General features: G+C 38.7%; 1 protein-coding gene across 4 annotated transcripts in view; it reads left to right on the top strand.

Moving 5' to 3' along the window:
• LOC111562694 (inactive N-acetylated-alpha-linked acidic dipeptidase-like protein 2) overlaps nucleotides 1-27,996 on the top strand; it is a 520,178-nt gene that overhangs the window by 349,126 nt on the left and 143,056 nt on the right. For all 4 annotated transcript variants that reach the window (XM_055016278.1, XM_055016281.1, XM_055016283.1 and 1 more), the window contains one exon: nucleotides 17,975-18,121. In XM_055016278.1, the coding sequence (XP_054872253.1) occupies nucleotides 17,975-18,121 (147 nt within the window). The remainder of the gene's footprint in view (nucleotides 1-17,974; nucleotides 18,122-27,996) is intronic.

Here is a 27,996-nt window from a genome sequence, read left to right as displayed (position 1 = left end):
AGGAACACTGATGAACTTTGAAACACATTCTCATTAGTCTTGCGGGTGGTCCTTAATTTTTTCCCTATGACTTAAAAGCTCAATTTGTTCCCCTTTATACATAAGGGTCTTTTGTAAATGGTACATCCCCATGGTGAACAGTTGAACTTGTGGTCATATTCTGAGGAACATCTTAATGTCTTAGTGTATCCTCAGATCATTTATTTTACACCCCAGTTTCTTGGTGTTTTTCTTGACTTGACTTCTGTCAATGTTTCAATCGGTGTCAGTCACACTCACGTGTCTCTTGCTTAAATAGGTGAATAGAGTCCAGCATTCTGATTCCACATTCTTTGATGCAAAGTCCTTTTAGAAATAAAGAGGTAGACTTATAATCCTTCCAGGTGAATCAAGGCTGATTACAGCAGCAGTGCAATCTATGTTTTCTTCCTGGGTTGTTTTCCATGTAACGTTGAAATAAACATTAAAACAGATTTTGAAATCTTTTAGTCACTTTGCTTCACAGTAATTTGATATTGTCATAGTGTCTTTTTGAGCAGATGAAGAATGATTTGTATTTATCAATGAATTTGTGAACAACTAATTTATATAAATTATATCACTAGTTATTAGTAATACAGTATTGTTTGCTTTTCTTGCAAGTAATGAAAGGCAATATAATATAGTAACAGCTGCAGAAATATAAAATATGTTCTCATAGGAGAGGATGTAATTTCTGACAAACACTAGCTGTTTTTCAATAATGTTTTAGTTTTTTTCTGCATTTTCAAGTATCACAGTAGAAATGCTTGAGCTACGGGGTTTTTCTGTTGTTGTTTTTTTTCGAAATATAGTTTACGCACCTAATGGAAGGAGAAAATGCCTAGAGTAAACAAGATGAGATGCCCTCTAAGTTGCCTGCACAAAATTCTATAATTATTGTCTCATTTATGGTGAAATCTGGATCTAGTGCCCTCTAGAGGGTTTCTATATGTGACAATCTGAAATGAAGTGCCTGCATTAGTGCCCTTTCCCTGTCATCGGAACAAAATGTGAAAGTAACTTCTAAAGTACCCCCACAAGCAAGAAAACAGGATGTGCCCTTTAAATGAAGAAGATGTAATGCAGTGCCCTATGAGTTACAGTTGTAATGGGCTCAGTTGGAGATTTTGCATGGGCATCCTTTGGTGAAAAAAAAAATGGGAAAAGTGCCATTTAATGTAAGTGTAACATACTAAAGTGCAGAACTAGATGCCCTTTCAAAGAAGAAGAAAACACACACACACACACACGTAAATGTCCTTTAGGGTGCCTACACATGTGCAGAAACATGATGCATCTCTTTTAATGAACAAGAAACACAGTGATCTGCCCTCAAGGGTGAACTGTATGGGAGAAAAACAGTAAAGTGCCTTTACAGTAAAGAGCAAAAGATACAGTGTCCTACAAGATGCCTTATGGTGGAGCAAATGACCATTATAGTGGCAGTACTCCTATTATTCATATGTTAGTTATGAATGTGTTACATTATGTGCTTAATAAAATAAACTACAAGATATTGCTGATATGTATTTAATCGAAAGGGCAACCATTTCAGTTATTTTACCAAGAAAATAATTGACTGCGTACATTAGCGTTCATGTGAAGTGCAATGAAGTTATAAGGTCAGGTTGTCCGCAGTTCCTTGTGTTCCCTAAACGCAGCTCTGAGCAAAATTCTGCTTTTGGGCCTTCATACCCGATCTGAGAGCCACGTAAAACATTGTCCACTATCACACAGTGACACCTGACATGCCAATACTCTAACTAGTATTCTGCATCTGTTGGTCTAAGAATGAGGTACGCAAAGAATATTTGTTTATTTCAATAGAATGTTCTCTGTCGAACCTTAAGATAGCATTGACATAAATAAGAAACCGCAGAAAATGTAGCCCAAAATGTTGAAGATAACAAGATATAAGTTTAAGCAAAGGTACTTCAAATGTTGTCAACCTTACCTGAAAACAAGGGTCGTACCTCCCATTTTGGGGCATAGCTGTAACTCTAAAGCTTTATATCGCTGTAGATGAAAACTCAAATGCTTGACCTCATTTCTTTGCAAGGAAAGTTTTGAGCTGGTGGGCTGTTGCTCCAGGACAATGCACCCGTCCACACAGGAAATGTGGCTTTAAACTGTTACCCCATGCACATTACTCACATGATCTGGCCACCTGTGAATTCCTCCCCTTTTTTCTTTGATTGCTTCAAACATTTGAGTTTTTGTGGACCATGATAGAAAGCAAACAACTTTTGTTCTCTGGAATGGTTCACACAGAGGTTGTTGCTGGAGGCTTGAGTTTCATTTTAACACTGTCTTGCCCATTGCCTTTTATCAGACATAATAAACACTTGGAGTTTACTCTCACTTTTCTCAGACCAAATGTCTCAGAAAAGCCCCTGAAGTGACTGCAATCAAGGAAGCAGCAGACACAGTGCACAGATAAATGTATTGCCAGCTAGCACATCGACTTAACCTTCCTGTTATTTGCCCTGCGAAACTTGTGATCTGAGCTGCTGCCTGGAAACCCCTGGATACTTTCCCTTCTCATTACTTAGACTAGCAGCTGACAGGAGAAAATCAGGAAGTCGAGAACGGGAACAGTGTGTTATGAAGTGCGTCAGAAGAAGTCGCTCTACGCCAAAGTGCAAACTGTAGAAGTGCCAGGACTACGTAACAGTGAACACCAGCCCTGTTTGAGTCCTGATTAAGGTACGACTGAATGTATCCTTTGTAGAGAATTACCATGAGGCAAATAAACACCCTTAAAAACATGGTATTACTGCATAGAGTTGATTTTGGTGCAGTACTCCAGTGCTCAGCCATATCGCCTTTAGACTGCTCTGTTGTCTTTGCTGTAACCTTGACGCTACCATAGTTTGCAGTAAGAAAGTCACACAGCAAGACTTTTCTGCAGTTACAAGTGCATGGATTAAATATCATTAAGGATGCCTTACTGAATCATTTATTTTCTATTCAGTCACAGTAGGATCTGTTAGCAGTAGATTGAATACAGGTCCGGGACCAAGGGGCTGAGGAGGATTAATGAAAATATGAGCCAAAGATTTGTAGCTTGTGTTGCTACTTCATCCATGGTTGCCTCTGAAAAGTTAGAGAGCCGCTGTCATCCTGCACCTTCTTTCTTGTGCATCAAAGCTTTTGACTACTTGCATTGATTGAAATTCACAACTCACATTCATTGCAAACTTTTGTCAATCCAGTAAACCTAGGTGACACATAAGAAAATATCTAAAAATACCCCCTGTGCCCATTGGGTGCAAAAATCATTCGAAAAGTATACTTACAGAAAAAATATAGGATCATTGTCACTGATAAAAAAAAAAAAAAAACACTGCCTATAAGAACAAACCTTTCTTACTCATAAGAAAAAAATTATTCGTGTATATAACTCAACCCCCCTTATTTAAACATATTCTAAAATCTCCCATACAGGATTTTCTTCCCAAAACAATTACCATGTATTATTTAAATCATCACCACGGTGTATCTGGAGTGCCATAGATCTTTGTACATTTCCAAAGTGTTGGATTTTAAACCCATTTTGCATTTGCTGACAAATTGTCCTCTTTTACAAGCTCTTACTGCAGAAATGATGGCAGATATTTTAATTGAATTATGATACCATGACAGGTTTTCAAACATGAATGAAAGGATGACAGTAGGCTGGATTCATAATCACACTGCAAATGGTAAATATGAACAATCGGGAATATGCAAGCATGTCTAATTTATACGGCTAATTTGTATGTTTTCCTACATAAAGCCAGCAGTAAAGAAGCTCAAGATAAATCACCAGAATGAGTCTGTGGCTTTACAGCCATCCAAGATGGTTCGACAGCACACTTGGCATAATGTTTGAAATAGTATGCTGTTTGGCAATATGTTTGAATTACCATAGTTCTTGTATTGTCAGGAAAGGCATTGTGTGACGGCGGCAGGCTCCATGAATCTGCATAATCACAAGGAGAAGCTGCTCGGCCTCGGAAGGCATTAATGCGGCTGACAGCGTGGCCCTTCCATCACAGTTTCATATCACAGCGACAGAACATAAGTAGGGGAACGCATATGAAAATGTGTGTTAGGTGAAGAATGAGCACTGTCATTACTTGTGGCTGTGACATTTGTCAGCTGCTGTGATGTGATGCATTTGTCCAACATTATTTTTTGTAGCTTGCCTGTTCTGCAGGGGCTGTGGATGACTAACCTTTTGTAAAAAGGTGGGAGCAGGTGTGGTCGCATAGCCAGAGCTTTCTTGATATTTATTTTGTTTAATAGATGACCCTTAAATTAATTAAAGACAGATTACGGCATAATTTGTGTATAACCTATGGTTTTGGAATATATATAATTGCTCTTAGCAAGGATTAATCAATGCTCATTCCTTAAGTGCACATTTTCTCCGTGCAGTCTTCTGGAAGGACAACTTTTAACCCACTCAGCAATCATTTAATCAATTGCTTCGCGAGAGATGTTCTTTTTTCTTGGTGTTTTTTGTTGTTTTTTTTTTTTTAAAGACAATGGCGAGAGTAAATGAATGTGTGCTTGTGCTTTATCATGTATTGTCCAGATCTCCTTGGTGTCCAGTTATTCGATACTTTGCTGATGTAAAGCCCGACCAAAACAAGAGTTTTAAAAACCTAACAGATTATGAAATCTGGTTGCATCACATACAAAAAACAGAACAAACAAACAAAAAAAACCCAGATATTCTTCTCTCCAATCTCAGACATGCACACACTAGAAGATGTAAAAATAATGGGGCATCACACACTACAAGATGTTATTAAGGTTATTGTGCCAGAGGGATAAATCAAGAAGCAGTGCACCATCTCACCCGATCTTGTAGGAAAGCAGATGGAAATAAAATGAGGACTGTGGTGCAACAACGTGCTCTGATCCTAATAATGCATGGCAGTGAGAAAACTAAACAGAAGGCTAAACGAATATGGATGAGAAAATGTTTGGAAAGATGTGATCGGCATCACAGTCTATTCTTCAGCAAGAACTGGAGGTGAGATTTTCAGACCAGTTTCAATATCTGTTGCTAACATTAGCCTCAAGGACAAGAATGTTTGGTGGTAGTGTAATAATAGTAGCCATCCTGATTTGATCTCATAAATATCCAGCTAGGTGGACATTACTGGGGCAGCCCTGATGAATCTGCGAGCCGTTTGGTCGGTTTCAGCCTGAGTTTACAAAAATCTCAATTTACCTAATAACGTGGGACCAGCATCAATTCAGATCAAGATCCCAGACCAAATTTCTCAGGAAATTGTCAGGAGAGATTAAATAAAGGTAAAAATGACCTGAAATGTATATAGTGTGAGTCCGTCATAATTGTGATTTACATTAAATTACACCCTGTCTCCTCAGTGGCTGCATTCAGAAAGTACAGGGGAATTTCTGCTGGTTTGTCATATCAAACATGACAGTTTTCCACAATAACTGCCAGATTCTAGAATTGTTACCCACATAGTACATACAGATTTGCTCAAGGTTTTGAAAAAGTTTGGTGCCTTGTCCAGAGACAGCTTTTTATTAACATTCCCTTGAAAAATATCCAACCAGAGTTTTGTAAGTAATAATTCAAATGTCTTTTATTTGGTTCCAGAGATGCAAAAGTGCCTACCACAAAGAAATTGTGACATTTACAGCCAAAGTGTGACTAACGGCGGTTTTAACTAATGGAGAAATTAGAGCATTACAATTAAACAATTACACACAATTATACAATTATATACAATTTAGCAGACGTTTTTATCCAAAGCGACGTACTTCTGAGATCAAGATCCATAAATTAGACTGAATGTTCAAGATTGTTTTTATTTTTGTAAACTGTGACCCCTGTTGAAAGTGTAGTTACAGCAGGCCTTCATTTGTTAAAAGTTGCTATGGAAAGGTGTCAATAAGAAACTCTGCCCAGAGAGTAGTACTCTTTGTATCATTTTGGACAAACCCTGATTGTCTACAGTGTAGTTTTCCAAGTATGTAGATGCTTTTCTGATGTGGTGCTTGCACAGAAATTACATTTCCTGTAAATAATTACACTTGGTGATGAGATAATTAAAATGTAATATTCTGTCACATTATTTTATCATTGTTTTATCATAACACTGTCAACTCAAACAATGTGAACTTTGATACTTTCCTTTTAGGTAACACAACAGTGACTAATAAAGAAAAAGGGGCCACATTTAGACTGTTTGGATTCACTCTGTCTGTGCCTTTGTCTCTTTAATTCCCATTCTATGTCTGATTTTTCTCTTTAATATCCCAGTCACTGATTTCTGAATGGTTTGGACATGCTTTTTAGTTCAACAGTCGCGAATGGCTTTTCCAAAGACCACGGTCTGGAACAGAATTATTATTATCATCACACACATAATGCTAAATTGTTTTTGTCATTTGGGACTTTGTTGTGGCTGCGCATTGCATTCTGATTATGATACACCACGGCTCTTTGGGACCCTGTTCTTATTCGATGTCACAATGCTGATGTTCACTGAGTGTACAAAATGTTAGGGTCACGTGTTTGGTTGTTTTGTTTTTCTCTGGAAACTGACGTAGGATTCCATTTCACAGTAAATGTGTAAAGATGTTAGCTGATGGGTTGGTTTTGGGAAAGGTTTAAAGTTGATATAACGTGATTTTTTTGGATAGTTTTATGAGTAGAGAATGTCCTATTTTTTGACACCATCTTTTCCCTTTGGAACCAGGAACAGAGGGAGACATTTGAAACCTTAATGGAGCACATGGGTAACATTACATTTCATAACTACATTACTGCTATGTTAGCTGACTGGCAATGTGCGTTGTCCACATTGTACCAAATGTGGAATTTGATTATAAAGTGCATTAAAGGTCCCATATTATGCCCCCTTTTCAGCAAAATAACAACAGTCTCATATGTTCCCAGAATGTGTCTTTCAGTTTTCAGCAAAGTAATACGTTTTCCGCACACAGAAAAGATAGTTTATCTAACCGTGACTGTAGAACCCTTGGTTTTGGCAATGTTCTAATCAAGCTGTTTCAGTGTTTGTACCTTTTAAATACAACTGACCCATCCCCTTAAAAAACAAGAGTGTCTGGACATTCTTTTGCTTCTAACTTTCCCTCCAAAGGTTCATTTTACAGAGAAATATCACTGAATCCACAGTATAACCATTCTTTTTAACTTTTGTGTATGGTGACTTTATTCTAAAATGCTGTGATTGTAAAATCAGCATTTTAACAGTGCAGAGATGAAGCTTGGAAAATAGCTATAAGGTGACTTGTACCGCTACTACCAGTTAATGTGTAGCTTTAATGGGCTACATTCAGTCACAATTTCATGCAAGTCTTCATATCTTAACAGCTTTTATTTTACACCTCCAATTTTTTATCAACCACAAAACACAGTCAAATAAAATTTAATCATATTGGACCTTTAAAACAGGAAAGCATTTTGAAAATAAACAGTATTTACTGAAAAAAAATTAGATATGTGTCTGTTAGACCAGTTAACTGAATCTATTATTACAGTGAACTGAGTACTGATTAAAGCAACAATAAAACTATATGTGGAAAATGTATTACTTACTCCACCAAAAAATGACTATAAACTAACAGTCATTACACTAGAACTGGCCTGAAACAATGTGCCTTCATCTCCTTGCTTCCTTGCTCTAATGGCTTGTCAATCATTTCACAACAGGCATGTCAATCAACGCAGCCATGCCCATAGGCTCCAAATAAATATAGATATGTATATTTATATTTTCGTCATGCCCCCAGGTATGATGACAATAAAGCTATTCTATTCTATATACCCACCATGATATTACCAATGGGCTTCACTGAACAACGGCGCTAAAGCTCAGATTGGTGGCTTCGGCCATCGACATCATGGCAATGTCAAATGTCTCCAATGTCCCGACTAATCCAAAAATGAACAAAGAGGTGAAGCGTGATTGTAGCTCAGGCAGGCCAGGACTTATTTCAGGGCCATGGACTAATTATGATGACACCCATATGTTACACGAAACAGCTGCACCCTTAATTATGCAGAAATTTATGCCTAAATGCAATTTAAGCAGGTGAGTTATCTAAAATTCACAGCACAGTTGTGACAAACAGCGAAAATAGCTATAGAGACCTGGTCACGTCTCAGACAAATCTTTCTTTGAGGCCTAATATCTAATGAAGTATGGAATTATTTTCAAATGGCCAGTAGCACACTGATCAGAAGGAGTGAATCTTGCTACTTTGATAATAGTGATTTGCAGAAAAACAATTATTGACTCAGGATTGCATGAAAGAAGCTGATGCTTTTTGAATTAGAGTTATTATAACCGGTGCCCCTGAATGACCCTCAGTGGTATTTTACATTAATGTTGTGCAGCAGTGGCTTCATTTGTGGTTGGTGCTGCTTGAAGGGAGTTAATCTCTGTATTGCTGCCTCACCCTGTGGGCATGCAGGTCTTTGTATTTATCTGTGTTTTTATTGTAAAATCAAAATATGGTATTATCGGTAACTCTAATATCGCCTCACTCAAGCAAAAATAGCCTCAGCATACTCGCTCCAGAAGATTATCTAGTTTCAAGCGTTTACACCCAAGTCCAGCAAGCCATTCTATGTAGCACATATGATTTTGTGGATTGAGTGGTATTGAGTGGTAAACTGAGATCTCAAAATGATTTCACTCTCTCCTTATCATAGCAGACAAAGAAATTAAATATTGATTCTCAGTGTGGCACCACAGGCTGAAATTACCCATTCTCTCTGCTCCCTCTGACCCTTTCCCTCCCTGTTCACTTGCTTATTCCGTCTGTCCTCCCTTCGCATCCCCTTTTTATACCTCTCTTTTTTTATTATTCCCTCTCTAAAAGACTCTCTTCTCGTTCTGGCTGTCTCTGTTTCTCTTTTCCCCTTCAACATTCTCTTTTAATGCACTGCGACTGGTTTTAAGATAGAAAAGCCAGAGAAGAGTTACATGGCCTGACTGTAAATCTGCTCTCTTGCTGATGGAATGATAGTCTATCTCTATATATAATCCCACTCTGTGACTTAAGTTGATGCATTTTTCTCTTTTTTCCCATTTTTAATGCCGGAAGTTAAAGATTTCACAGAACTTTAAAGCGTTCAGTGAATTGCACAACCTCAGGTCACCAGAAATTATTTCAAAAGCAGCTGTTTATTTTCTATAATTAGTATGATGAAAACAGGGATGAGAGGTTGTTACAACCCCGGCTCGGGGGGGCAACATAAACAGTTGTAGTTGGTAAAAATCTAATTATTTACTATAGAAAAGTTTGAACAAAAATGTGCAAGATATTATAGAAATGAGGCAAAACTAAGGAAGAGGGCTGGTGGGTGCTGCTCAAATTAAAGAAAACAGCAAAACACAAGAAGAGTTCTCATAAGGAGAACTTAACACTACACTACAATACAATCACTGTGGACAAAAGAAAAAATTAAACAAAAAGGCTCACTACCTGGGAACTGGCACAAAACAAAACTACATGGGAGTCAGCACCCCTAACCCTGGTGAAAACTAGACAAAAGAAAACTACCTGTAATGAAATGAAATGTTGCTGTATCAGTTTTTAACACTAATCCTGGTCCAATTCCTACCACACAGTGTATCTTGCCTCAACCACACAGATCACACAGAATGACACGCTAGAAGTCAGCTGCCTCGTTCAGCTGAACTGCCAACGCTTTTAAAAGAGTTTTCGGTTGGTCAGCCTGGTGAGCGCTGCACCAATCGCAGGACTCCTGGTTGCAGTCACGCCTCTGCCGTCGTGGTCCAACCAGGGAGTGGGGATCACACAGCCCTATTTGCATAGTCACAACATATAGTTAAAACACACACACAGGGTAAGAGGCGCTGGTTGTAACAGAGGTGAAGTTAGATTTTCATCCAACACAATCTAAAATATATATTTTTTTCAATTGCTACAGAGAATAACAGAGTCAAAGATTCTTTTGCTCGGACTCCAACCCTGTAAGGTTCTCAAACTTAAATTCATGCTATGCTGCAGCTACACATGCTTGCACTGTAACTAAAGCACAAATAGATTATTCCCCTTCAAAATATACACTTCAGGAGCTCCCAAACTTTTCCAATGTCCAAGTGAGCCTTCAGCAAAGTAGTAGCAAAGAATGAATGCATTCATCCATCCATTTTCAGCAACTTCAGTCCCCATTGTAGCAGATTAACTCCCCAGCCATATCCTCTACCTCCTCCCAGAGGATCTGAAACTGGGATACAGTTAGTTCTCCGCATAGCATAGAAAAGTGTAGAATACATGTGCAAGTAGAAAATGTTGTCCCCACAATGTCATGACACCTTCTGTATGGAGATATTCAGCATTTAGGAATGAGGAAATTTGCTGTAAACCAGATAAAAAGTGAAGATAAATCCCTGGAACTTAGTCTCACATTCTCAAAAGTTTTGTTTTCTATTCTCTGTATGTGGAGAGGGAGCTTATCTGACTGATGGAATGCAGCTTGTGACACTAACACTAACTCAGCCCAGCATTCTTAGGAACAGGGGTTAATAATGGATGATTCTACACCTGACATTGTCAGTGTGCTATCAAGGTCAAATCAGGCTTTCCGTGTCTGTGCATTCAAGAAGGTCTGTGACATGTAAATGTCATCATCCAAACAGACAGGAAACGTCACAGTAAAAATGATGTTAAAGCCAGATGGACAGACAAAGTTGCATGACAGAGAAAAAGAGGAAAATTAAGACTCAGAGCTGCAGCATCACAAATACGAAGATGCAGGGACAGCAAACGGGACAAGCAGGCAGACAGCAGGGGTTCAGACTTAAAAGAGATGATGAGCCTACAAGATGAGCTTCGGACTGATTTTTATTTGTCCTCCATGGATCCAACCATTCCAATTAATATGCAAACACTTCTCTAGTTTCAAGCAAAGCAAGTTGGAGCACAACTCAAAATCATGTTTTCAAAATTCAATAAAATGTATTCTTCTTCCTCGTATTAACGTAAGAATGTTTTTATTTAGAATTGTATTGACTGCTTTACATATTGTTGGATGTCAAATTTGCAGGCAACCAAGCTGAAGGAAGGAAGGAAGGAAAATAAGTTCTTTAATTATTTACTTTTTGATAAATTGATAAACACTGGAGACACTTTTCACACCAACTTGTACATTTTGGGGTTCAGAGAGTTAAGATTACCAAAGTTACTGTGACACTTGTAATGTTAACAAGGATAAAATTCTTGCTGTTTGTTATCAAGATATACCAGACAGTAGATATCTGTTAGCTGAAAGCAAAAGGCTGAGCATGTACTATCTTTTGAAAGAAAGTTTTTCATCCACCACTTTCACACACACAGAACTCATTTTTTGTGCTCAATTTATTCAATGGCATCATGAGAAGTTCCTCAAAACGCTAAGAATGGAGGACATCAGGTCATTTTATTTATGAAGAAGCATCAGTCAGAGTTTGACTGTCTGTGATTACCAAGTACATGGACTTCAGCCAATTTAACATGTAAAGAGAGAACCCTGTGCACTGATCACATCTTTAGGTCTTTGAATGGCTTAATCTATACTGACTAGCACAGTAAGGCCTTTCCTAAGCACTGGCCCTGGATGAAACGACTGTATATTGTTTTAACTTGTTCACTCATGGATGCAAGGTGGACAGTCCCTGCTTGTCCAATACCATACTTACCCACAAATTGGATTGTTCAGTGGTGGTAGTGCCTTTCCTAATTACAGGCATTCATGCAAATCAAGTTCAAATGAAGTTCATTCAATATCTTAGCTCAGCAGCAGTGTTCCAGTAAAATGCACAACCAACAAATACAGAGGTGAGGACAGCTACAGACACACAGCTGCAGTTGTAGCTTTCCGTCGGTCAGATGACAAGAAGAGACAGGGCAGTGGGTGGGCAATGGGCACAATAAGAGCAACAGCTGCACAGTGTAATCCAGTTTCTCATAAAATCCAATCCAGCAGCACCCACAGACCGGTGCTCTCAAAATGTTCATAGAGTTGAAATAACAGCCCCTGCACAGCAATGTGACAAACACTGCGAAAACATAGAATTTATGAGCTTAGAGCAGTAGCACTGATCAGGATTACTGAACTGGACTGCATTATATTGTACATATTGCTTGCCTTTATTGTTGTCAGCCGTGTTTGTCTCTTTTAAAGTTGGACTGGAGTCATCATGACTCCAAACTGAGTAAGATTTGACTCACAAATCTGGTGACTTATTACATAAAGAGGTTATTTAAAAATTGCTCGAAACCTGCTCTGGGCACATGGCATGATGTGTCAACATTACATAATAGATCTAAAATATTACAGTATTTTCTTTCTGACAAGGCCATTTTGTTCTTTATTATTCATTTTAGTCTGCACAGTTTCACTCAGTCGTTCAAAGTTTTTAAGCAGCTGTGATGCTGGTACCTCACTCACTATGCTGGTTTTGGGTGGTCACTCAAAAAGAAGCCATGTAACAGCTTGTGATGTAGCTGCAGGAAATGAAGCATACATCTGATGTGCTGACTGACTATGAGACAGACTCTTTGGTCTAAGTACAGTTGATTTACAAAAGCAAATGTATGAATAGAAGTAAAACTGGCATATCTAAAGCAACAATTTGGAAAGCAACTACCTTCAAAAGTCAAAGAAGAGTGACCTAATATAGGCACCCTTTCACTTTCTTTTACTTTATGTGAATATGACCAGCATTTCAAGCTCAGATTGTTTTTCACAGGTTAAGATGATAACATGATTATATCCTTGTGTTTAAGGTCAGTTTGTGATTAAATGTCACATCATTATCTCTTGATTAGAAAACCCACTCAGTAAACCGAAACAGTGTTTCCCGTCTGCCTCACAGAAATTAACTATGTGGAAATTATAATATGATGATAGCTTATTGAAGTGAAACTAATACTCTTTGGCAAGTGCATTGACAAGTCAGATATGCAAGACCATGTCAAACTTTGACAGTTGCAATATCGACGTCCCAGTTCCCATCAGAGACACACATTAGATTAAAGCATAAGTCCACCACATTACGTCCAAGTGAATTCAGTCAAATTAGAAACTACAAGATTACAGTAGTGGGAAAATAAGTCTCTAGTGTTACTGAAAATGTCTAAGAATAGATGTAAATTAGAAGATAATGGCCTAAAGTGTCATCATGAATTGTCTATTAATTTGATAAGGGTGTTTAAACTTTAAATTTTGTTCCTCCATGCTGGCAGCAGCTTATGTTACGGGATTTATGCTTTTGGTTTGTCCAAACATCTGTCCATCTGTCTCAGAAACATGATATTTCTTGAATGCATTGAAGGGATTTCTTCAAATGCGGAGCTAACGCTCGCAAGTATTTAAGGTTAACCTGATTACACTTTGGTTGTAAAAGGTCACTGTGACCTCACAAAACACATTTTGGCAGTAACTTCAGGATTCATGTTCTCATAATGACATCGAATCTCAGATATTTATTGTCACCTCAAATGACTTGGCTGATGGTTCACTAACATCCCAAGACTCACGTATTTCGAGTTGTTCATAAACAAATAATAATAATATATATTATTCATAGCAGTCTGTCGTGGCGACAATGACTGCTTCATTTAGGTCTGATCAGGTTCTTCCACAAAGCTCTGTCCTTAGCCTTCCGCTGCCAGGAACTCCTGTCTATATCCAGCTTCTTCAAGTTACTTTTTCCATCTGAGCCTTAGGAAACAGCTTGCAAAGTAATTAAGTACCGCTAACTTTTGCTGGACTAGCAGCACATTCTTGGCAGATGAAGGTATTATCAGTGGCAAGGACAAGCAAAGACAAACTGACTCCAGTATCTGTTGCAGTGACAGACCAGATGATAGGTTTGTTTATCTCTGCTCTTTGTGTAATGCATGTCACGATGCACCAACTGGCACAATCCACCATAGACCTTGTGACAGATGTGTTTTTCTGCCAGGATGTCCAGTCTCGCCCCATGTAACTGGGAGGGGTCCACCACAGACCTGTGGCAGATAATGTTTTTAGTTCTGCCAGGATGTCCAGTTTCACCCTCCACGCCCTTGGAAAGGCAGGGATGTCAGTTGAGTCACCGATGGGCCTGACCCATGGGACAGGTAGTACCGGTTTTCATGGTTATTTGGTAGCAAGCAAGCCAATGCCTGACCTGGCTGTTGGAGGTGTTAACAGTGGTGAAACTATGTGAAGGGTCTCGAGATTGCATTATAAGTACATGGTAAGTGGTGTCGTAGACCTCCTCTGTTTAGATTCTGATTCAGTTTAACGCAGATAGCTTCTTTAACTCGGCTCTCAAACCATTTGTCTTCTCTGTCCTCAAAGGATAATTTCTTATTCTTTGGATGCAAATGCTTCTAAGTCACCTGGGGTCTCTTTGGGTCATTAATGGGCCATTATCATTGTGTCCTGGGAGTGACAATATATACATAGACATGAGACTCTCTACCAGTCACTTAAAACTGAAGAAGTCCCCTGAATGAAAGTGAAACGCCTTTAAGGGCCAAAAAAGAGAAGTGGAGTAGCCATTTGAGTGAAGCACTTAGGAATACTATGACCTAGATGGCAGAGAACCTACACAGACAAGAGTGTTTCACATGGACATGTATAAATGTGACAGTTCAAGGTGGTCAAACGGGGCACACATAAAATCTCAACTAAAGTTTAGAGACAAACATTTGCTAATTTTTCATCGAGAAAGTCACCAATCTGGGTTGGTGAATCTGCCATCATTCTATGAAGCCTCTCTATGGAGACAGTATAGGTTGTCGTTGAAAAAAAACAAGAATTTGTCATTGAAAATTACATAAAAATTTTCAGTTTTTCTTTGTCTGTGCTTTCAGAGACAGACAGATAAAGTGTTAGTTTTTTTCAGAGACAATTTTATTTATTTATTTTATTTTTTTTTTTTACAGAGAAAGTTTTTTTTTTTTGATGATGATGTTTCAAAGTTCTTTTATTGGCATGGAGGTGAAAAGTCTGAGGGGAGGGGGATCACCTCATTTATATATAATTTGCATATCACAGAGCATTGTCCAGAATCCACAGGTTAAGTGACTGACATGATGGCAAGTTCAGACAACACAGCCCTGCCGCTTTATGTTTTTATATGAAAATAATTCATATGTATATTTTGAGGTTTGTAAGATTGTTATACAATCTTTGCTTGATGCTTTAGAGACGTTGATTTATTGACAGCTGTAGTTTGTTATTATCAATGACAAATTCTTTTTTTTTCAATGAAAATTTAGTTTTTTTTCAATGACAACCTATACTGTCTCTGTTTTAGCTCCATTTCCATCCTGCTTGGTGTAGGAATATTTCTCTGGGCTGACAGACAGAGTACTAAAATCTTAAGTGGCAAATTTGTTTAATCACATTACTTCAGTTATGTGTTAATCAACAGGCAGGAAACCTCTGGTAGGGCAGTATAAATCCACCGTAAAAGTACTGCAATCAGTGAATCAGTTATCCAAAATTGTTGCTGATTCACTGATTAACAGTTGAATAAGCAGCCACTTATTTTACTAGAGCAGTGATTAATGTATTGTAAGGGCCCATTTTTGCCCAGGGACCCCTCAAAGGATCATCTGTCAGTCACACAGTGTTACTTATACTGTAATATATTCTGGCATTTATTTATTTATTTATTATTTATATTGATTACATTTGACTCGTTCTACATTTTTCTGTCTTTTTTGAGCCATGGTGGTTATTGGTTCATAGGCTAATTACACACCATATTCTAATTTCCTCTAAACAAAAAGGACATCTGAAATTCATTGTTGTTTTAATACTACAGGCTTCATGTTCAACTCTGTGCTTGAATCCCCACTAATAAGCTGCTTTAAGTAAAAGGAGAGCTGAATACGCCAATCAATATTGTGATGTCTGTCCTCTGCGTGCACGTTCCTCATTATGAATCTTACTCAAGTTTTAAATTGTACACACATGAACAAGCATTTATTCCCACCCTGTTAGCTTCCAAAATGTGCTGTAAGGAGGTAATGAAATGCCCTTCATGAATATTGATATCCGTGTAAATGTTTTTTGTCCTTCCAGTCTGTTTGTGGGACTAAATGGAAAAGTGTGAGATTAAACAGAAACTTCATTGTGAGTCAAAGTTAGAGGTGTTATTTACTGGCCTTCATTCCGTTGGAGTTGGAACGTGTCACAACAGTGGTTAATGTTCAGAGTGCAAACGCCCTTTAGAAAAAAAACAAATGGAAAAGGTTGACAGCAGTGTGTCAGTGGCAGCGGTGGGGATGATTGGACACTAGAGCTCTCTCCCCTTGACAGACCTTGATAAAAGGAAACTAATTAAATACATTGTGACAGAAGAACATAGTGACATCAGGCGGGCTCAGAGGATGTGGACAGTTGAGATAAGCCTCCAGTTGATTGACTGCTGCATTCTGCTTCCTTCCACTTCCCACGTGGGCCTCAGCAGTTCCTCTAGCAGCAGCTGTGTTGTCCTTTCAATTAGGAATAGCACCAGAAGGCAGTCAGCCTAGGTGACAAACTGCATGTTAGTGGTAGAGAATTGTGACAAAAGCTAGAATTGTGCAATTAGCCACAATAACAGCGTCACCTCACCCACCCACTCAACGTAAAGTACTGTATTTAACGCAATTTAGTCACATCCTTGACAATTCTGATTAGCTTCTGCCTTCAAACTTAATTTTTTTTTTGTTACTGAAATTGTGCTTTTATACTTGTCACTGGCAAAACACAGTATATCCATGCATAAATCAGACACGTGGCATTTCTTTGAGTCACCAAACACTTGAGATACATAATGTATGGGACTTAATGGTCCCATGCAATTAAAAGTCTAGTTAATATCCAAGATCCATCCATTTTTATTTCTGCTTATCGGATTGCAATGGCAACAGGCTAAACAGGGCAAGAAAGAGATCTGGCTATAAACTCATACAGAGCTTTATTGTGCTGATTTAAATGGTCAACCAATACCATCCCTTCTGTAGCCAAACTATTTTCATGAAACTGATGTTGCATTCCTTTTTCCTCTTCAGTGTCTCTCTGCTGTTCTTCACCTATTTTAAAGTATCCAAGGACCTTTAAAGAGGAGTACATATCATATAATACAGGTTTCTCTTTTACATTAGTAAAGGAAAATTTGAACCATGCTAGTTGTAAAAGGTGTAGCATGATGTATTTGAGTTAATGTGCCTTACTTTATATTGCACTTCTTGTCATGTGACTATTGCACATGTGCACTTTGCTGTGTCGCTGATGAAACACTGTATTGTGCAGCCCTAGTCTGGCAGGGAAGTTGTACTGTTTTTCTTGGACATGTATTCCTAAAATTAGCACAATCTGATACCAATGCCACTGTAATGCTACACTTAGTTAATTAATTCTGTTTGGAGATGGAGGCGTGTCTGGTCTCATTGTAACAATCACAATCCAGACTTTATTAATTAATTACTTTAGCCGCAAGTTAGTGTTGGCGAGGTTAACAAAAATTAATCATTGTTTCAGTGATATGCAGACACATATATAACTTCTGACTTCCCATATTTTCCCGAAAACATCCAGTCTTGCAAGGCATGATTTTTTTTTTTTTTTGACTTCCTTCATATGTGACTTGTCGAATGTACAAAATGCACCTTTCATAAATCCGTGAAGAATCATCAGAAGATGAACCACCCGCTGATGTTGCAAGCAGCAAGGTGGTAACAAGCGCTAATAAAAAACAACAAGCATGAAACACATGCAACACTGCAAAGTAGACACCGAGTGTTGTCTCTAATTCATTTACCTAATTAACATACAGCCAAATGGCTAACCCTTTTTTTCTTCTGTTTAATTCATTGTCACTTTCCTGTCTCTCCTACCACCCATGAATCTCTCTCATCCCGCTGCGTTTTCTTTTCTCGTCGTCTTCTTTGCTAGAGACAATTGCTGAGTTGCATTCGTGGAGGAAACTGCCCTGGACCCAACGTCAGCTCGCTGCAGTTGCCTGGAGATGTCAGTTTCTTTGCCAACCAACTGGCGGTGCCCACCGTGGAGTTTGCCTTTGAGCAAACTAAAGCAGAAGAGGTATGCCCCAAACCAATACACGCATTTTTTTTTTTTAAACTTCCACTACCCCTATATTACCTACTGATCATTGTGCATTTTCTGATACCAGTCATTGTTTCTCAGTTTCCTCATAGAAAGTAAAGCTTCTCTCAGCAAAAATCCACACACTTGTCCGCAGTCTGTGTATAATATTTTGAAGAAGAGCATCGTCTTAAATGTGTTACCAAGAGAAATAATTGCACAAGAAAACAATTCCTACGCTGTGTGCCTGATGTAATTTGTCTCGTCATGTGATAACAACCATCTGCAGCCTATAAAACTAATAGTATCATTTTAGATATGAAGGTCATTACAAACTCAGTCTGACACACCGCAATATGGATTATGTCTCTTTCCAAGCAACAAATACACATCACAGAGCTTACAAATTATGCATGCCCCCATTTACTTCCATTAAAAATGCAGTATTGATGTTTGTTGTACTGCCTTGGGGTGGAAACGCAGAGATTTAGCCTCAGCTAAGTCGGCCCACTCAAATTTGGAACTTCTGGCTAGGATGGCAACTTTGAGCTTAATTAGTGCGAGAGATCTTCATGATGTTTATCCGCCCCCGAGGCGGCTTCACAACCTGAAAATAATAGGTAGTGGAGGGCGAAATCCCAAGCTCTGGCTTTATTTAGGAGAAACAAAAATCAAATTGAATTAAAAAAACAGTCTGATACATAAATAAGCTTGACTCTGTTGGGGGACATCCCGTATGCATAGATTAGCATCAACTCAGTAGCATTTAGATTGAACCATGGTGTTAAAAATCAATGAGTAATCAAATTTCCTGTACTACTTCATTTCTTCACTTAGCCTTTGGGGAAGATAGTTAGACAGAGAGCATCTCAGAATCACTTTCCTCAGGAGGAGGAGTGGGACTATTCATGTGCAAAGTAGATATTATATATTAAGCATGATGCTTAGGGTTTTCTGATGTAGTTTCGAGTATTAAGCCCCTTTTAGACATGCATTCCTTTCTCTTTATTATGACGGCATCTGAAAATGTCAGCTTCATATCTGAATGAGCGCACGGGTCACTTTTTCGTAAAACCTGGTGCAGCAACCTTACTAGGTGAGAGCTAGTAACATTTCTGCATGACTTTCAACATAGCACAAATCTGGACTGCATGTAGTCATAATAATGGAAAGACATGCACTAACCAGATATTTCAAGTTATATGAAGTGATTTAGGGGTGGACTTTTCCACATTTCAACACCAGTGCAGATCAAAAAACATCAGTGAGAGCAAAAAAACACAGTATTGAAATAGTAAAATATTTTTTCTCATTCACTTTGCCATGGAATTTTACATTTATTTCAAACTGAAATGTTCATAAAAAATAAAACTTAATTGCCATAAAAACAAAGTCTGTACAGGTCAGATTAACACACTCGGCTTTTGGTTATCTATACAGCTTGATCAACTTGCTGTTGGATTTGGTTTATGAAGCAGTAATGTCACATATCACATGTGTGAAAAGGGCTTTTAATAATGATGTAGTTCTAAAATGTGGAAAATGGCAAATATTTTATGTGTACAAATATTATAGGTGCTTAACCTATGTGTTTTATACAGTACATGAACTAAAGAGAACTAAAAGCTCACACAGTATAATGACATTTACATTTGCAGCCAGCCCTTTATCAGTTCATTCTTTTAAACTGAGTAGCTTATGATGGTGTGATGTACTTTGCATCATCACTTTATTGTACAATGCATGCAGGTTAGCCCTCATTAACTTTAATTTTAATGGCTTTGTTATGCTTTTTTGTGACATTCATTTCATACAAAGAGAAAAGATGCATTTTACCAGATTTAGTTACTTTTTTCTGCCTGTCTGCAGTTCCTGTGCAGGATAATACAAATCATCATGACATTTTCACTAAAGATGTGGAATTTGTCTTCTCTTCCAGTGGCCAATTTCCATTTCCACAATTAATTTTAAATAAATTAATGCATAAATAAACCTATGTTTGAAATCAATAGCGCTTGTTTTCCACAGCTTCATGCCGACTGCTTTGGAAATGAATGAATCTGGGTAGTGGTGCAAGCACAATTGATAAGACTGATACAATATTACTGCTGAAGCTGTGCATTGAATAGCTACATTTTTCCTGCCATCAGAAGGCTCTGAGAGCTGATACTCCAAAATTAAGTTTTTGCCTAAAACTATTTCTTTCAACTTTGTGTTTTTTTTTTTTTTGTTGTTTTTTTTTTTTTTAAACAAAGATATCTGCTTCAACAGAATGTAGAACATCCTGTCTGACTGCCATCTGTTATCAACTCGCAATAGGTCAAGACACCTGTGGAGTCCTGTTAAACATCAGCATGGATACGAGTCATTTTCTACATTGAAAAAGCTAATTAACATGCCGTTGCCTCCGAAAACTAAAAGTAGATGAATCACTCTGACCTTCTGACAAATGTCTGCATTAATTTCCTGCTCTGACATTCTTAATAATACAAGCCAAAAGGTGTTGTGTACATTATGGATGATGAGCTTAAATGTAAGGTGAAAGGTCAAATGTCCAGTGAACAAAGAGAAAAAAGTAATACATGGCCTCAGTCAGTAATTTTCATGTAGTATTACATTAATTTAATTTGCTTAAACTGTAGCACACCCCGGTCCTCTTACATTACGGTAACCTCTTGCTAATTCAAAGTTGTGCTCGACAGTATAACAGAATGCACTGGATCATCATGCTGAAAAAAGGGTCACTGCTTTATTTAGTCTGACATGCCTTCTTGGGTGAATTTTGTTGCTACAGTGGCTGTGTATAGCAAGCATCATCCATCACAGCCGGAGAGTTTTTCAACAGACATTAGTGCACAGTTTGGGCTCAAAAGTCGCTTTTGAAAGGTAGATGTCTAAGGCACCTGGGAACATAATAATTTCTTTGCTCAACTTCAATGATACAAGTGGAGCTCACAATGTCAACAACATTGTCAGTTTGGGAAATATTCAGCTAAAATTACCTTCTGTTATTTTTAACGGTTGTATATGTCATATTTTTATATTCTGTCAAATACTGTGGCAGTCATATCTCTCTTTTTTTTTCTCTCCCACGCACTGAACACAGATTGTGTTCTGCTCTTTGGTTTTCCATTACATATTATCAGTGTTGCCATGGTGAATGGTTCTTATTTTGAGGAGGAGGGAGTCTAGCTGTGATACTGCCTGATTTTCAGATTCTCTTTAAAATGCTGTTTTTAAAGCATAGAATTTGGGCGAAGGTTTACAATAAAGTAGACTTTCCCATGAGTTCCACTTAACCTAAATACAGATATCTCAACGTAGTATTCAGTTATATTCTGTTTACTTCTTTATCCTTCAGAATCAACACAATATGTCGCTTCTGCAGGATGTACAGTAGCTCGGTGGTTAGCACTGCCGCCTTGCAGCTAGAAGATCCCTGGTTCACGTCCCAGCATGGGCCTCAGATCTTTCTGTGTGGAGTTCGCATGTTCTCCCTGTGTATGTACACATACATGTTCACATGTGTGGGTTTTCTTCGGGTACTCCGCCTTCCTCCCACAGTCCAAAAACATGCCACCACTGGTGTCATTGTTTAAAGTGAAACATTAGAATGAGACCTTGCACAGTATGCATCATCTTCCTGCTAGATCATAATAGGTTTGTGCATGGAAACAAGATAAATAAAATCCAGATAAATGTGTCTTAATGGTGTCTTGGTGGGGAAAAGGTGCATTTTTAGTAGAAGGGGGCGATCATTTTTTTTTTTAAATAAATGTAGTTTGTGATCAATTTCAAAGACAGACCATGTTAGGAGGTAGCTGGGGATGATGGAAACCGGGCTTTCACTTTGAAGAACAAGGGTTGTTTCCTGCAATGGACAAGAGACCATCAGTCTCAGAATTAAGTTCCATTTTCTCATGTTGTTTACTTTCGGTTTTCACTCATTTTCTTGTTAGGTTTCAGCAAAAAAAACTGCATCATTAGGTGAAGGAAAGTATAACGCTTTGTTAGACCTCTTGATGTGTCTGATGCTTGGTTAGGCACCAAATATACTTGGTTAGGGTGAGGAAAAATGTCACTGCTACAATATGACATTTTCGCTACATGTTTGAAGCGTGTCCTGCACTTTTCTGGGTTACCAAGGCGACGGGTTCTGCAGCATCTAATGTATATTTGTCTTATTGAAAAGGAGCAACCGTAAGGCAGTAAAATAACTGGCAGAGATACATTGATTAAAAACATATTTGTGATATGTTACAAATAAACCCGTCAGAAATTATGTTTCCCCCAAAGATAATTGAGAATGAGGAGTACTTCTACAGGAATGTGATTTTGTGGAGACTGGGTTGGCGCCCTTATGGCAGATGTTAGAGATGTCGCAGCAGTGCAGGTGGGATGTTGGAGGTGACTACCTAGATAAACAACTGAGCCGCTTGGTCCTGTGCTGTGATGTTTGTTGCGAACCACTGTTAGTCATCTAGGGTCACGCACAGGTTCCTGCCTGCCCAAGTTGTCATCACGTCAACAAGACATCCATTCACTGGAAGAAAGTGAATCTAATTCTTGTCCAAGTTGAGCTTTTAGATGATGTCTTCATGTCCCATGCAGGCAGTAATGCTGAGTGGAGGGAAAAATACCAAACATTGCTATAATATCATTTTCCCATTAACTATTAATTATTGTAGAAAGTACTGATATTACTGGGGAAACTAATGTTCATTTGTTTTGCTTTTGATGTTTTCACTACACTCTATTTTTTCCTGTAGGTGTGTGCTTTATTGTAACATTGTAAAGCACAAAGGAAACATCTTTCAGGATCACTGCTTCAGTGCTGTGGGAATATCCCACGATATAATTTAATTAAATTGTAAAATCTCTGCTGTTCTTTTCATTGAGAGATAAGCAAAGCTGACACTGGCATTTATTCACAGTTGATTAAAATACATTATGTGCTGTTTTAGGAAACACAACCAACCCCCCCACCCCAAAAAAAGTAATGCAGATGTACATTTCTGCTTTAGAGTTTGTATCTAGAATTTCCAAAACATGACTATGACCTCTGTAGTACACTCAAAAAAAATGAACAGCCATTCTGTTTTTGTGGTCTACCAACTTTAATTAGACAGAAAGCTGAGGGGTGCAAGGATTACAGAAGATTTGAGCATGTGCTGAGCTCACTTAGGTAATTTGTCAAAGCAGATACATATGGCTCCAACCACACAAACACCTTTCTGAGCAACTTCTCCCTCTTTTCCAGCATTGTTCAATATTCCAAACAGGCCGCTGTATGTGATCTACTGTGTTTGTAATTGTGTTCATTCATCCTCATGTGCTGAGTAAAGAGAGTTACCGTGCTGGTAATGTGTTGAGAAACCACCAGATGTTGTGAAAAAGTTGTACGGTGCTTGTGACAGAAGTGTGGTTCATTGAACATTTTTTTTTTCTCGTTTAACATCTGTTTTTTGTCTCTCGTCATGAAAGTTTCCTCTTCTGTGCAATCACCTCGCTCAACACGCCATCCTGTGTTTAGTCAGTCCTGAAGTCACTTCACAAAGTTTGTTTATAAAGTTTGTATACGTTGCCTGAAGCACATGTTAAGTTCCAGTGACATGCGAAAGTCGAAATTTCTGTTAGTGTGAACAGAGTAAATGACAACCTGATTTTGAAAATGTATAAAGTTCACAATGACACAGTTCTTTCGTGTTTTAATTAAGAAAAATGGTTTTCTGGTTTTCTGTCTTTTACAGTTTCAATACAATAGAAAAGGAAAGAAGCAAAGTTTAGGCCGCCTGCATGGTCAGTACTTAGTAGCACCTTCTTTAGCAAATATCGCCACCTGAATATGTCTTTTTATGGCCAACTAGGAGTCTTTTCAGTTCTTTTTGGGAGATTTTCCCCCGTCTCCCTGCAATATGCTTCCACTTCTGCTAGTTTCTTGGCCTGTCTTGTCTGATCTGCTGTTTTTAGGTCTATCCACAGATTTTCAATGATGTTTAGGTCAGGGGACTGTGAGGGGCCATGACAAAACTTTCACCTTACACCTCTTGAGGTATTCCATTGTGGACTTTGAAGTGTGATTTGGATTGTTATCCAGTTTGAGAGGCCATCCTTATTTCATCTTTACCTGTGATGTTTACTTCCAGAAATCACTGCTTTTTAAATGAATTTTTTTTTATTTTTTTTAACATTTACCAGTGAAATGTTTCTTGTGCCACTGGCTTCAACACGAGCTCAAGGCATGATCAGTTCACCTCTATGCTAAACAGTTGGAGATGTGCTCTTGTCATGAAATTCTGCACCTTTTTTTTTTTTTTTTTTTACTCCTAACAAGCCTTTGCTTTTTGCAGCATTTTAAAGCTCAATCGGACTTACAATCAAAGAAGTCTGATTAAGTACATCAGACTTGTTTGAATGTTAATTTGCAAACCTATGATGCAGTTTTTGTCATAAGGACACAGGGAAGGTTTTCTCTGGCGAATCTTTCATGAAAGGTACATTTTTGCAAGTGTGTCTGCACAGTAGAACCACCACTCCAATTTAAAAATCTCCCTGAAGGTCTTTGGGAGTCAAACGGTGGTTTTGATTTGATTCGTCTTTTTAGAAATCCTATGAACAATTCTCTCAGAGAGTTTTCCTAGTCTTTCTTGCTTTGATGTCCACTGTTCCTGTAAATTGCTGTTTCTTAATTACATTCAAAATTGAGCAGACAACTGGAAAGTTTTGCTGTCTTCTTATAGCCTTCTTCTGCTTTGTGTGTTGGCACCAGCGGTCTATATTTTCAAATTACTTAGTAGCTATGTATTTATTGCATATATACAGTATATACACTATAAGAGATTGACATGACTAGACATAAAGTTGGCCAGGTGACCTATATGATATTATATTACTATAATTTGTCTTTGTGATGTAATGTTGCACACAAAAAAGCTCCTTAAAAAGTGTAATTTTCTTCACCACTGTGTGCAGAAATCTTGAAGTAAGATTCTCTGCTGTTGGTGCTGTGTGTGGGAGTCATCTCTGACATGTGTCATCAGGCGGTTGCCTTGACTTTGGGGATGTGGAAAAGAACTCAGACAGGCCACTGAGGTGTGAGAGGAATATCTGACATCCCCTCATCTTTGCAGTTGCTTGGTTCAAGGCTACCTTGAGGTTGAGGTGGGGAGAGCGAGAAATTAATAGAGTCAGCGGGATCTTCATCTTGACTTTGGCATGTACTCTGTTTTGACCGGAGGCCATTACTGCAACTCTCTCCAGACAATTATTGTCATCCAAAAATGTAAGGACAAGCGCCGCAACATGTTCTGCCCTCCCAGATTTTGTGACATCCATAAACTTAAACCTAAACAGCAATCTTGTCTGAAATATAGCAAAGCATTAGGGGAGTTCTGCAAATTGACTGGTATCAGTAAATCTCCCCACGGTAACAACAACCAATTGTGCTTCTCCAGCCTCGTCTTTATTTTCTTCTCCCACTACATCAGGAACAGCTATAATTATCCCATTGTGGATTTTCACCCATGTGCCAGCAAACACTTTAGTTTCTGACATCCTGTAATACAGATCTTTGTTATCAGAAAATCAGCTCAAAATGATTGCTTCCATTATTTAACTCCTTCTACGTTTGACTCTGAAAATGATTTTCAGTGGTAGAAAGCCAAACAGTTAGCCATCGTCTGTATTATGTGCTTGTTTTGCCTCAGCAGCTTATTGTGCTTTTAGATTTTCTTTGTGTCGGGGTAGTTGGGGGGCAGTTTTTAATTTGACTGCTACCCTCAGATGCCCTGTTGTAACCTCATGTCTTGCTCTGTGGCTGCTCTGTTGAATGAAGAAGAGAAAGAAAGACGACATAGTCCAAAACAGACTTTTGTCCTGTGATGTGACACACCACATGATCTGAACTACTGACCACAGACCAAAGACCCACAGCAATAGAATGAGACCTCCCCAACCTACCGTATTTTCGCGACCATAAGGCGCACCGTATTAAAAGGCGCAGTCTCAGTTCCGGGTGCTATTTCTGTATTTAACACATACATAAGGCGCACCGGATTATAGAGCGCGTGCAGGTAAAACATACCTGTACTAGCTTAAAACATGCATGCTAGCGTGTGTTTTAAAAAAGGCAGCGGAAGCAAAACTGAGTTCAGTTGTACTTTATTGAAGTATTTAGCAATGTTTTCACGTTGTTTTTTGATCAATCCTCATTCACAAATCCATCAAAGTCCTCATCTTCTGTATCTGAAATGAACAGCTGGACTAGTTCTCCATGGAACACGCCAGGTTCCCGCTCGTCATTGTCAGAGTCAGTCTCGTTGCCGTGCGGCTCCTCATAAATGATGCCGGCTTTTGCGAAAGCTCGAACAACAGTGCAAGCAGACACGTTAGCCCAAGCATCCGCAGTCCATTCACAAATTGTGGCGTAACTCGCCCGGCGCTGCCTCCCAGTCTTAGTAAAACTGTGTTCGCCATCTGTCATCCATCGCTCCCACGCCGTTCGCAACTTCACTTTGAACGCCCTGTTTACACCGATGTCCAGCGTTTGGAGTTCCTTCATCAAGCCTCCCGGAATGATAGCAAGCTCCGAGTTCATTTGCTGCACTTGGTTTTTCACAGCGGCTGTGAGATGGACGCGCATGGAGTCACAGATCAACAGGGACGGTGACGCCAAACCCATGTTGTTTTGCATAATGCAAACACCGGCACTATATACCAACTGGGGGCGTGTCTTTAGCGTCTTCTTTCACGCCCACACTTCCCCCTTTAACGTTCTCATGCTGTCCTCTGTCACGTCCTCCTTTTCTCTATATAAGCAGCGTGTCGGCAGGAAATGCTCTCAGTCTGTCAAGCGGAGCTCATCAAAGTCGCACAATAACATTTACACATTTTGGACCTCGATGCACACATAAGGCGCACCGCATTATAAGGCGCTCCGTCCATTTTGGAGAAAATTTAAGACTTTTAAGTGCGCCTTATGGTCGCGAAAATACGGTAATTAGACTGAATTTACCTTGGAGCGGTTAAACCCAGGACTGAGATTGACTTCTTCCACAAAGAGATCTGGTGAAGACCTTTTGCTCAGCTGCTTGTTTGGATATGTTGCAGTTGCCATCATTTCATTGGTTCAGAAACTTCCTTTTATTACATTCTTGGTCTTCTCAAATATTACATGATGACAGTCCATAGCTTGTCTCAGACATGCTTTTCTACTCTGTTAATCTGATGGCATCTTAATGTGTCAGCTTCATGTGTGATCGAGTCCCCTGTTTACTTTTCTATAAAAGTTGCAATGGCAGTTAGTTTTCATGAATGAACTGGGTAAACATGTTGTTCATGGTTTGCTCCAGTTTAATAGTGGTTGATCAGATTAGTTGGTCTACTTGCCAAGCTTATAGAGCCACTATTTTGCAAAAATGCACTCATGCGTTTTGCTTTGCTACTTTCTGGTGTATTTAGGCTTTAAAATGTGTTTCTCTGATGGTTTCTGTATAGATATTTTATATTAGTTTTACTGTTAAATGTGGCTTTAATTTAGTTTCACCAGCCACATGTGATCATAATTCTGCATGTAGCACTGCTCCCGGTGATGTTTTCAGCCCACAGTGTGATTAAGCATTATGCCAGTCTTGTGCTGAACATGTGTCAGTGGAGCAAGGAAGATACATATTACACATATATCAGTAAACATGCCTTTTAACGCATATTTGACAAGACGCTTTGAACTTGGTAGCACTTTCATCACACCAGTTCTCCAGAAGTACATCGATGCTTGATTTATTATTGGTTCTTGCAGCAGAAATACCATTTTATTACACCAATTTACAGTCGCGGTTGGTCCATTTCAAATGGTTTTTCTCATCCTGCATGTC

This window comes from Amphiprion ocellaris, chromosome 2, assembly GCF_022539595.1.
Source record: "Amphiprion ocellaris isolate individual 3 ecotype Okinawa chromosome 2, ASM2253959v1, whole genome shotgun sequence".
NCBI lineage: Eukaryota > Metazoa > Chordata > Actinopteri > Pomacentridae > Amphiprion > Amphiprion ocellaris.
This window is presented reverse-complemented; position numbering and strand designations above follow the sequence as displayed.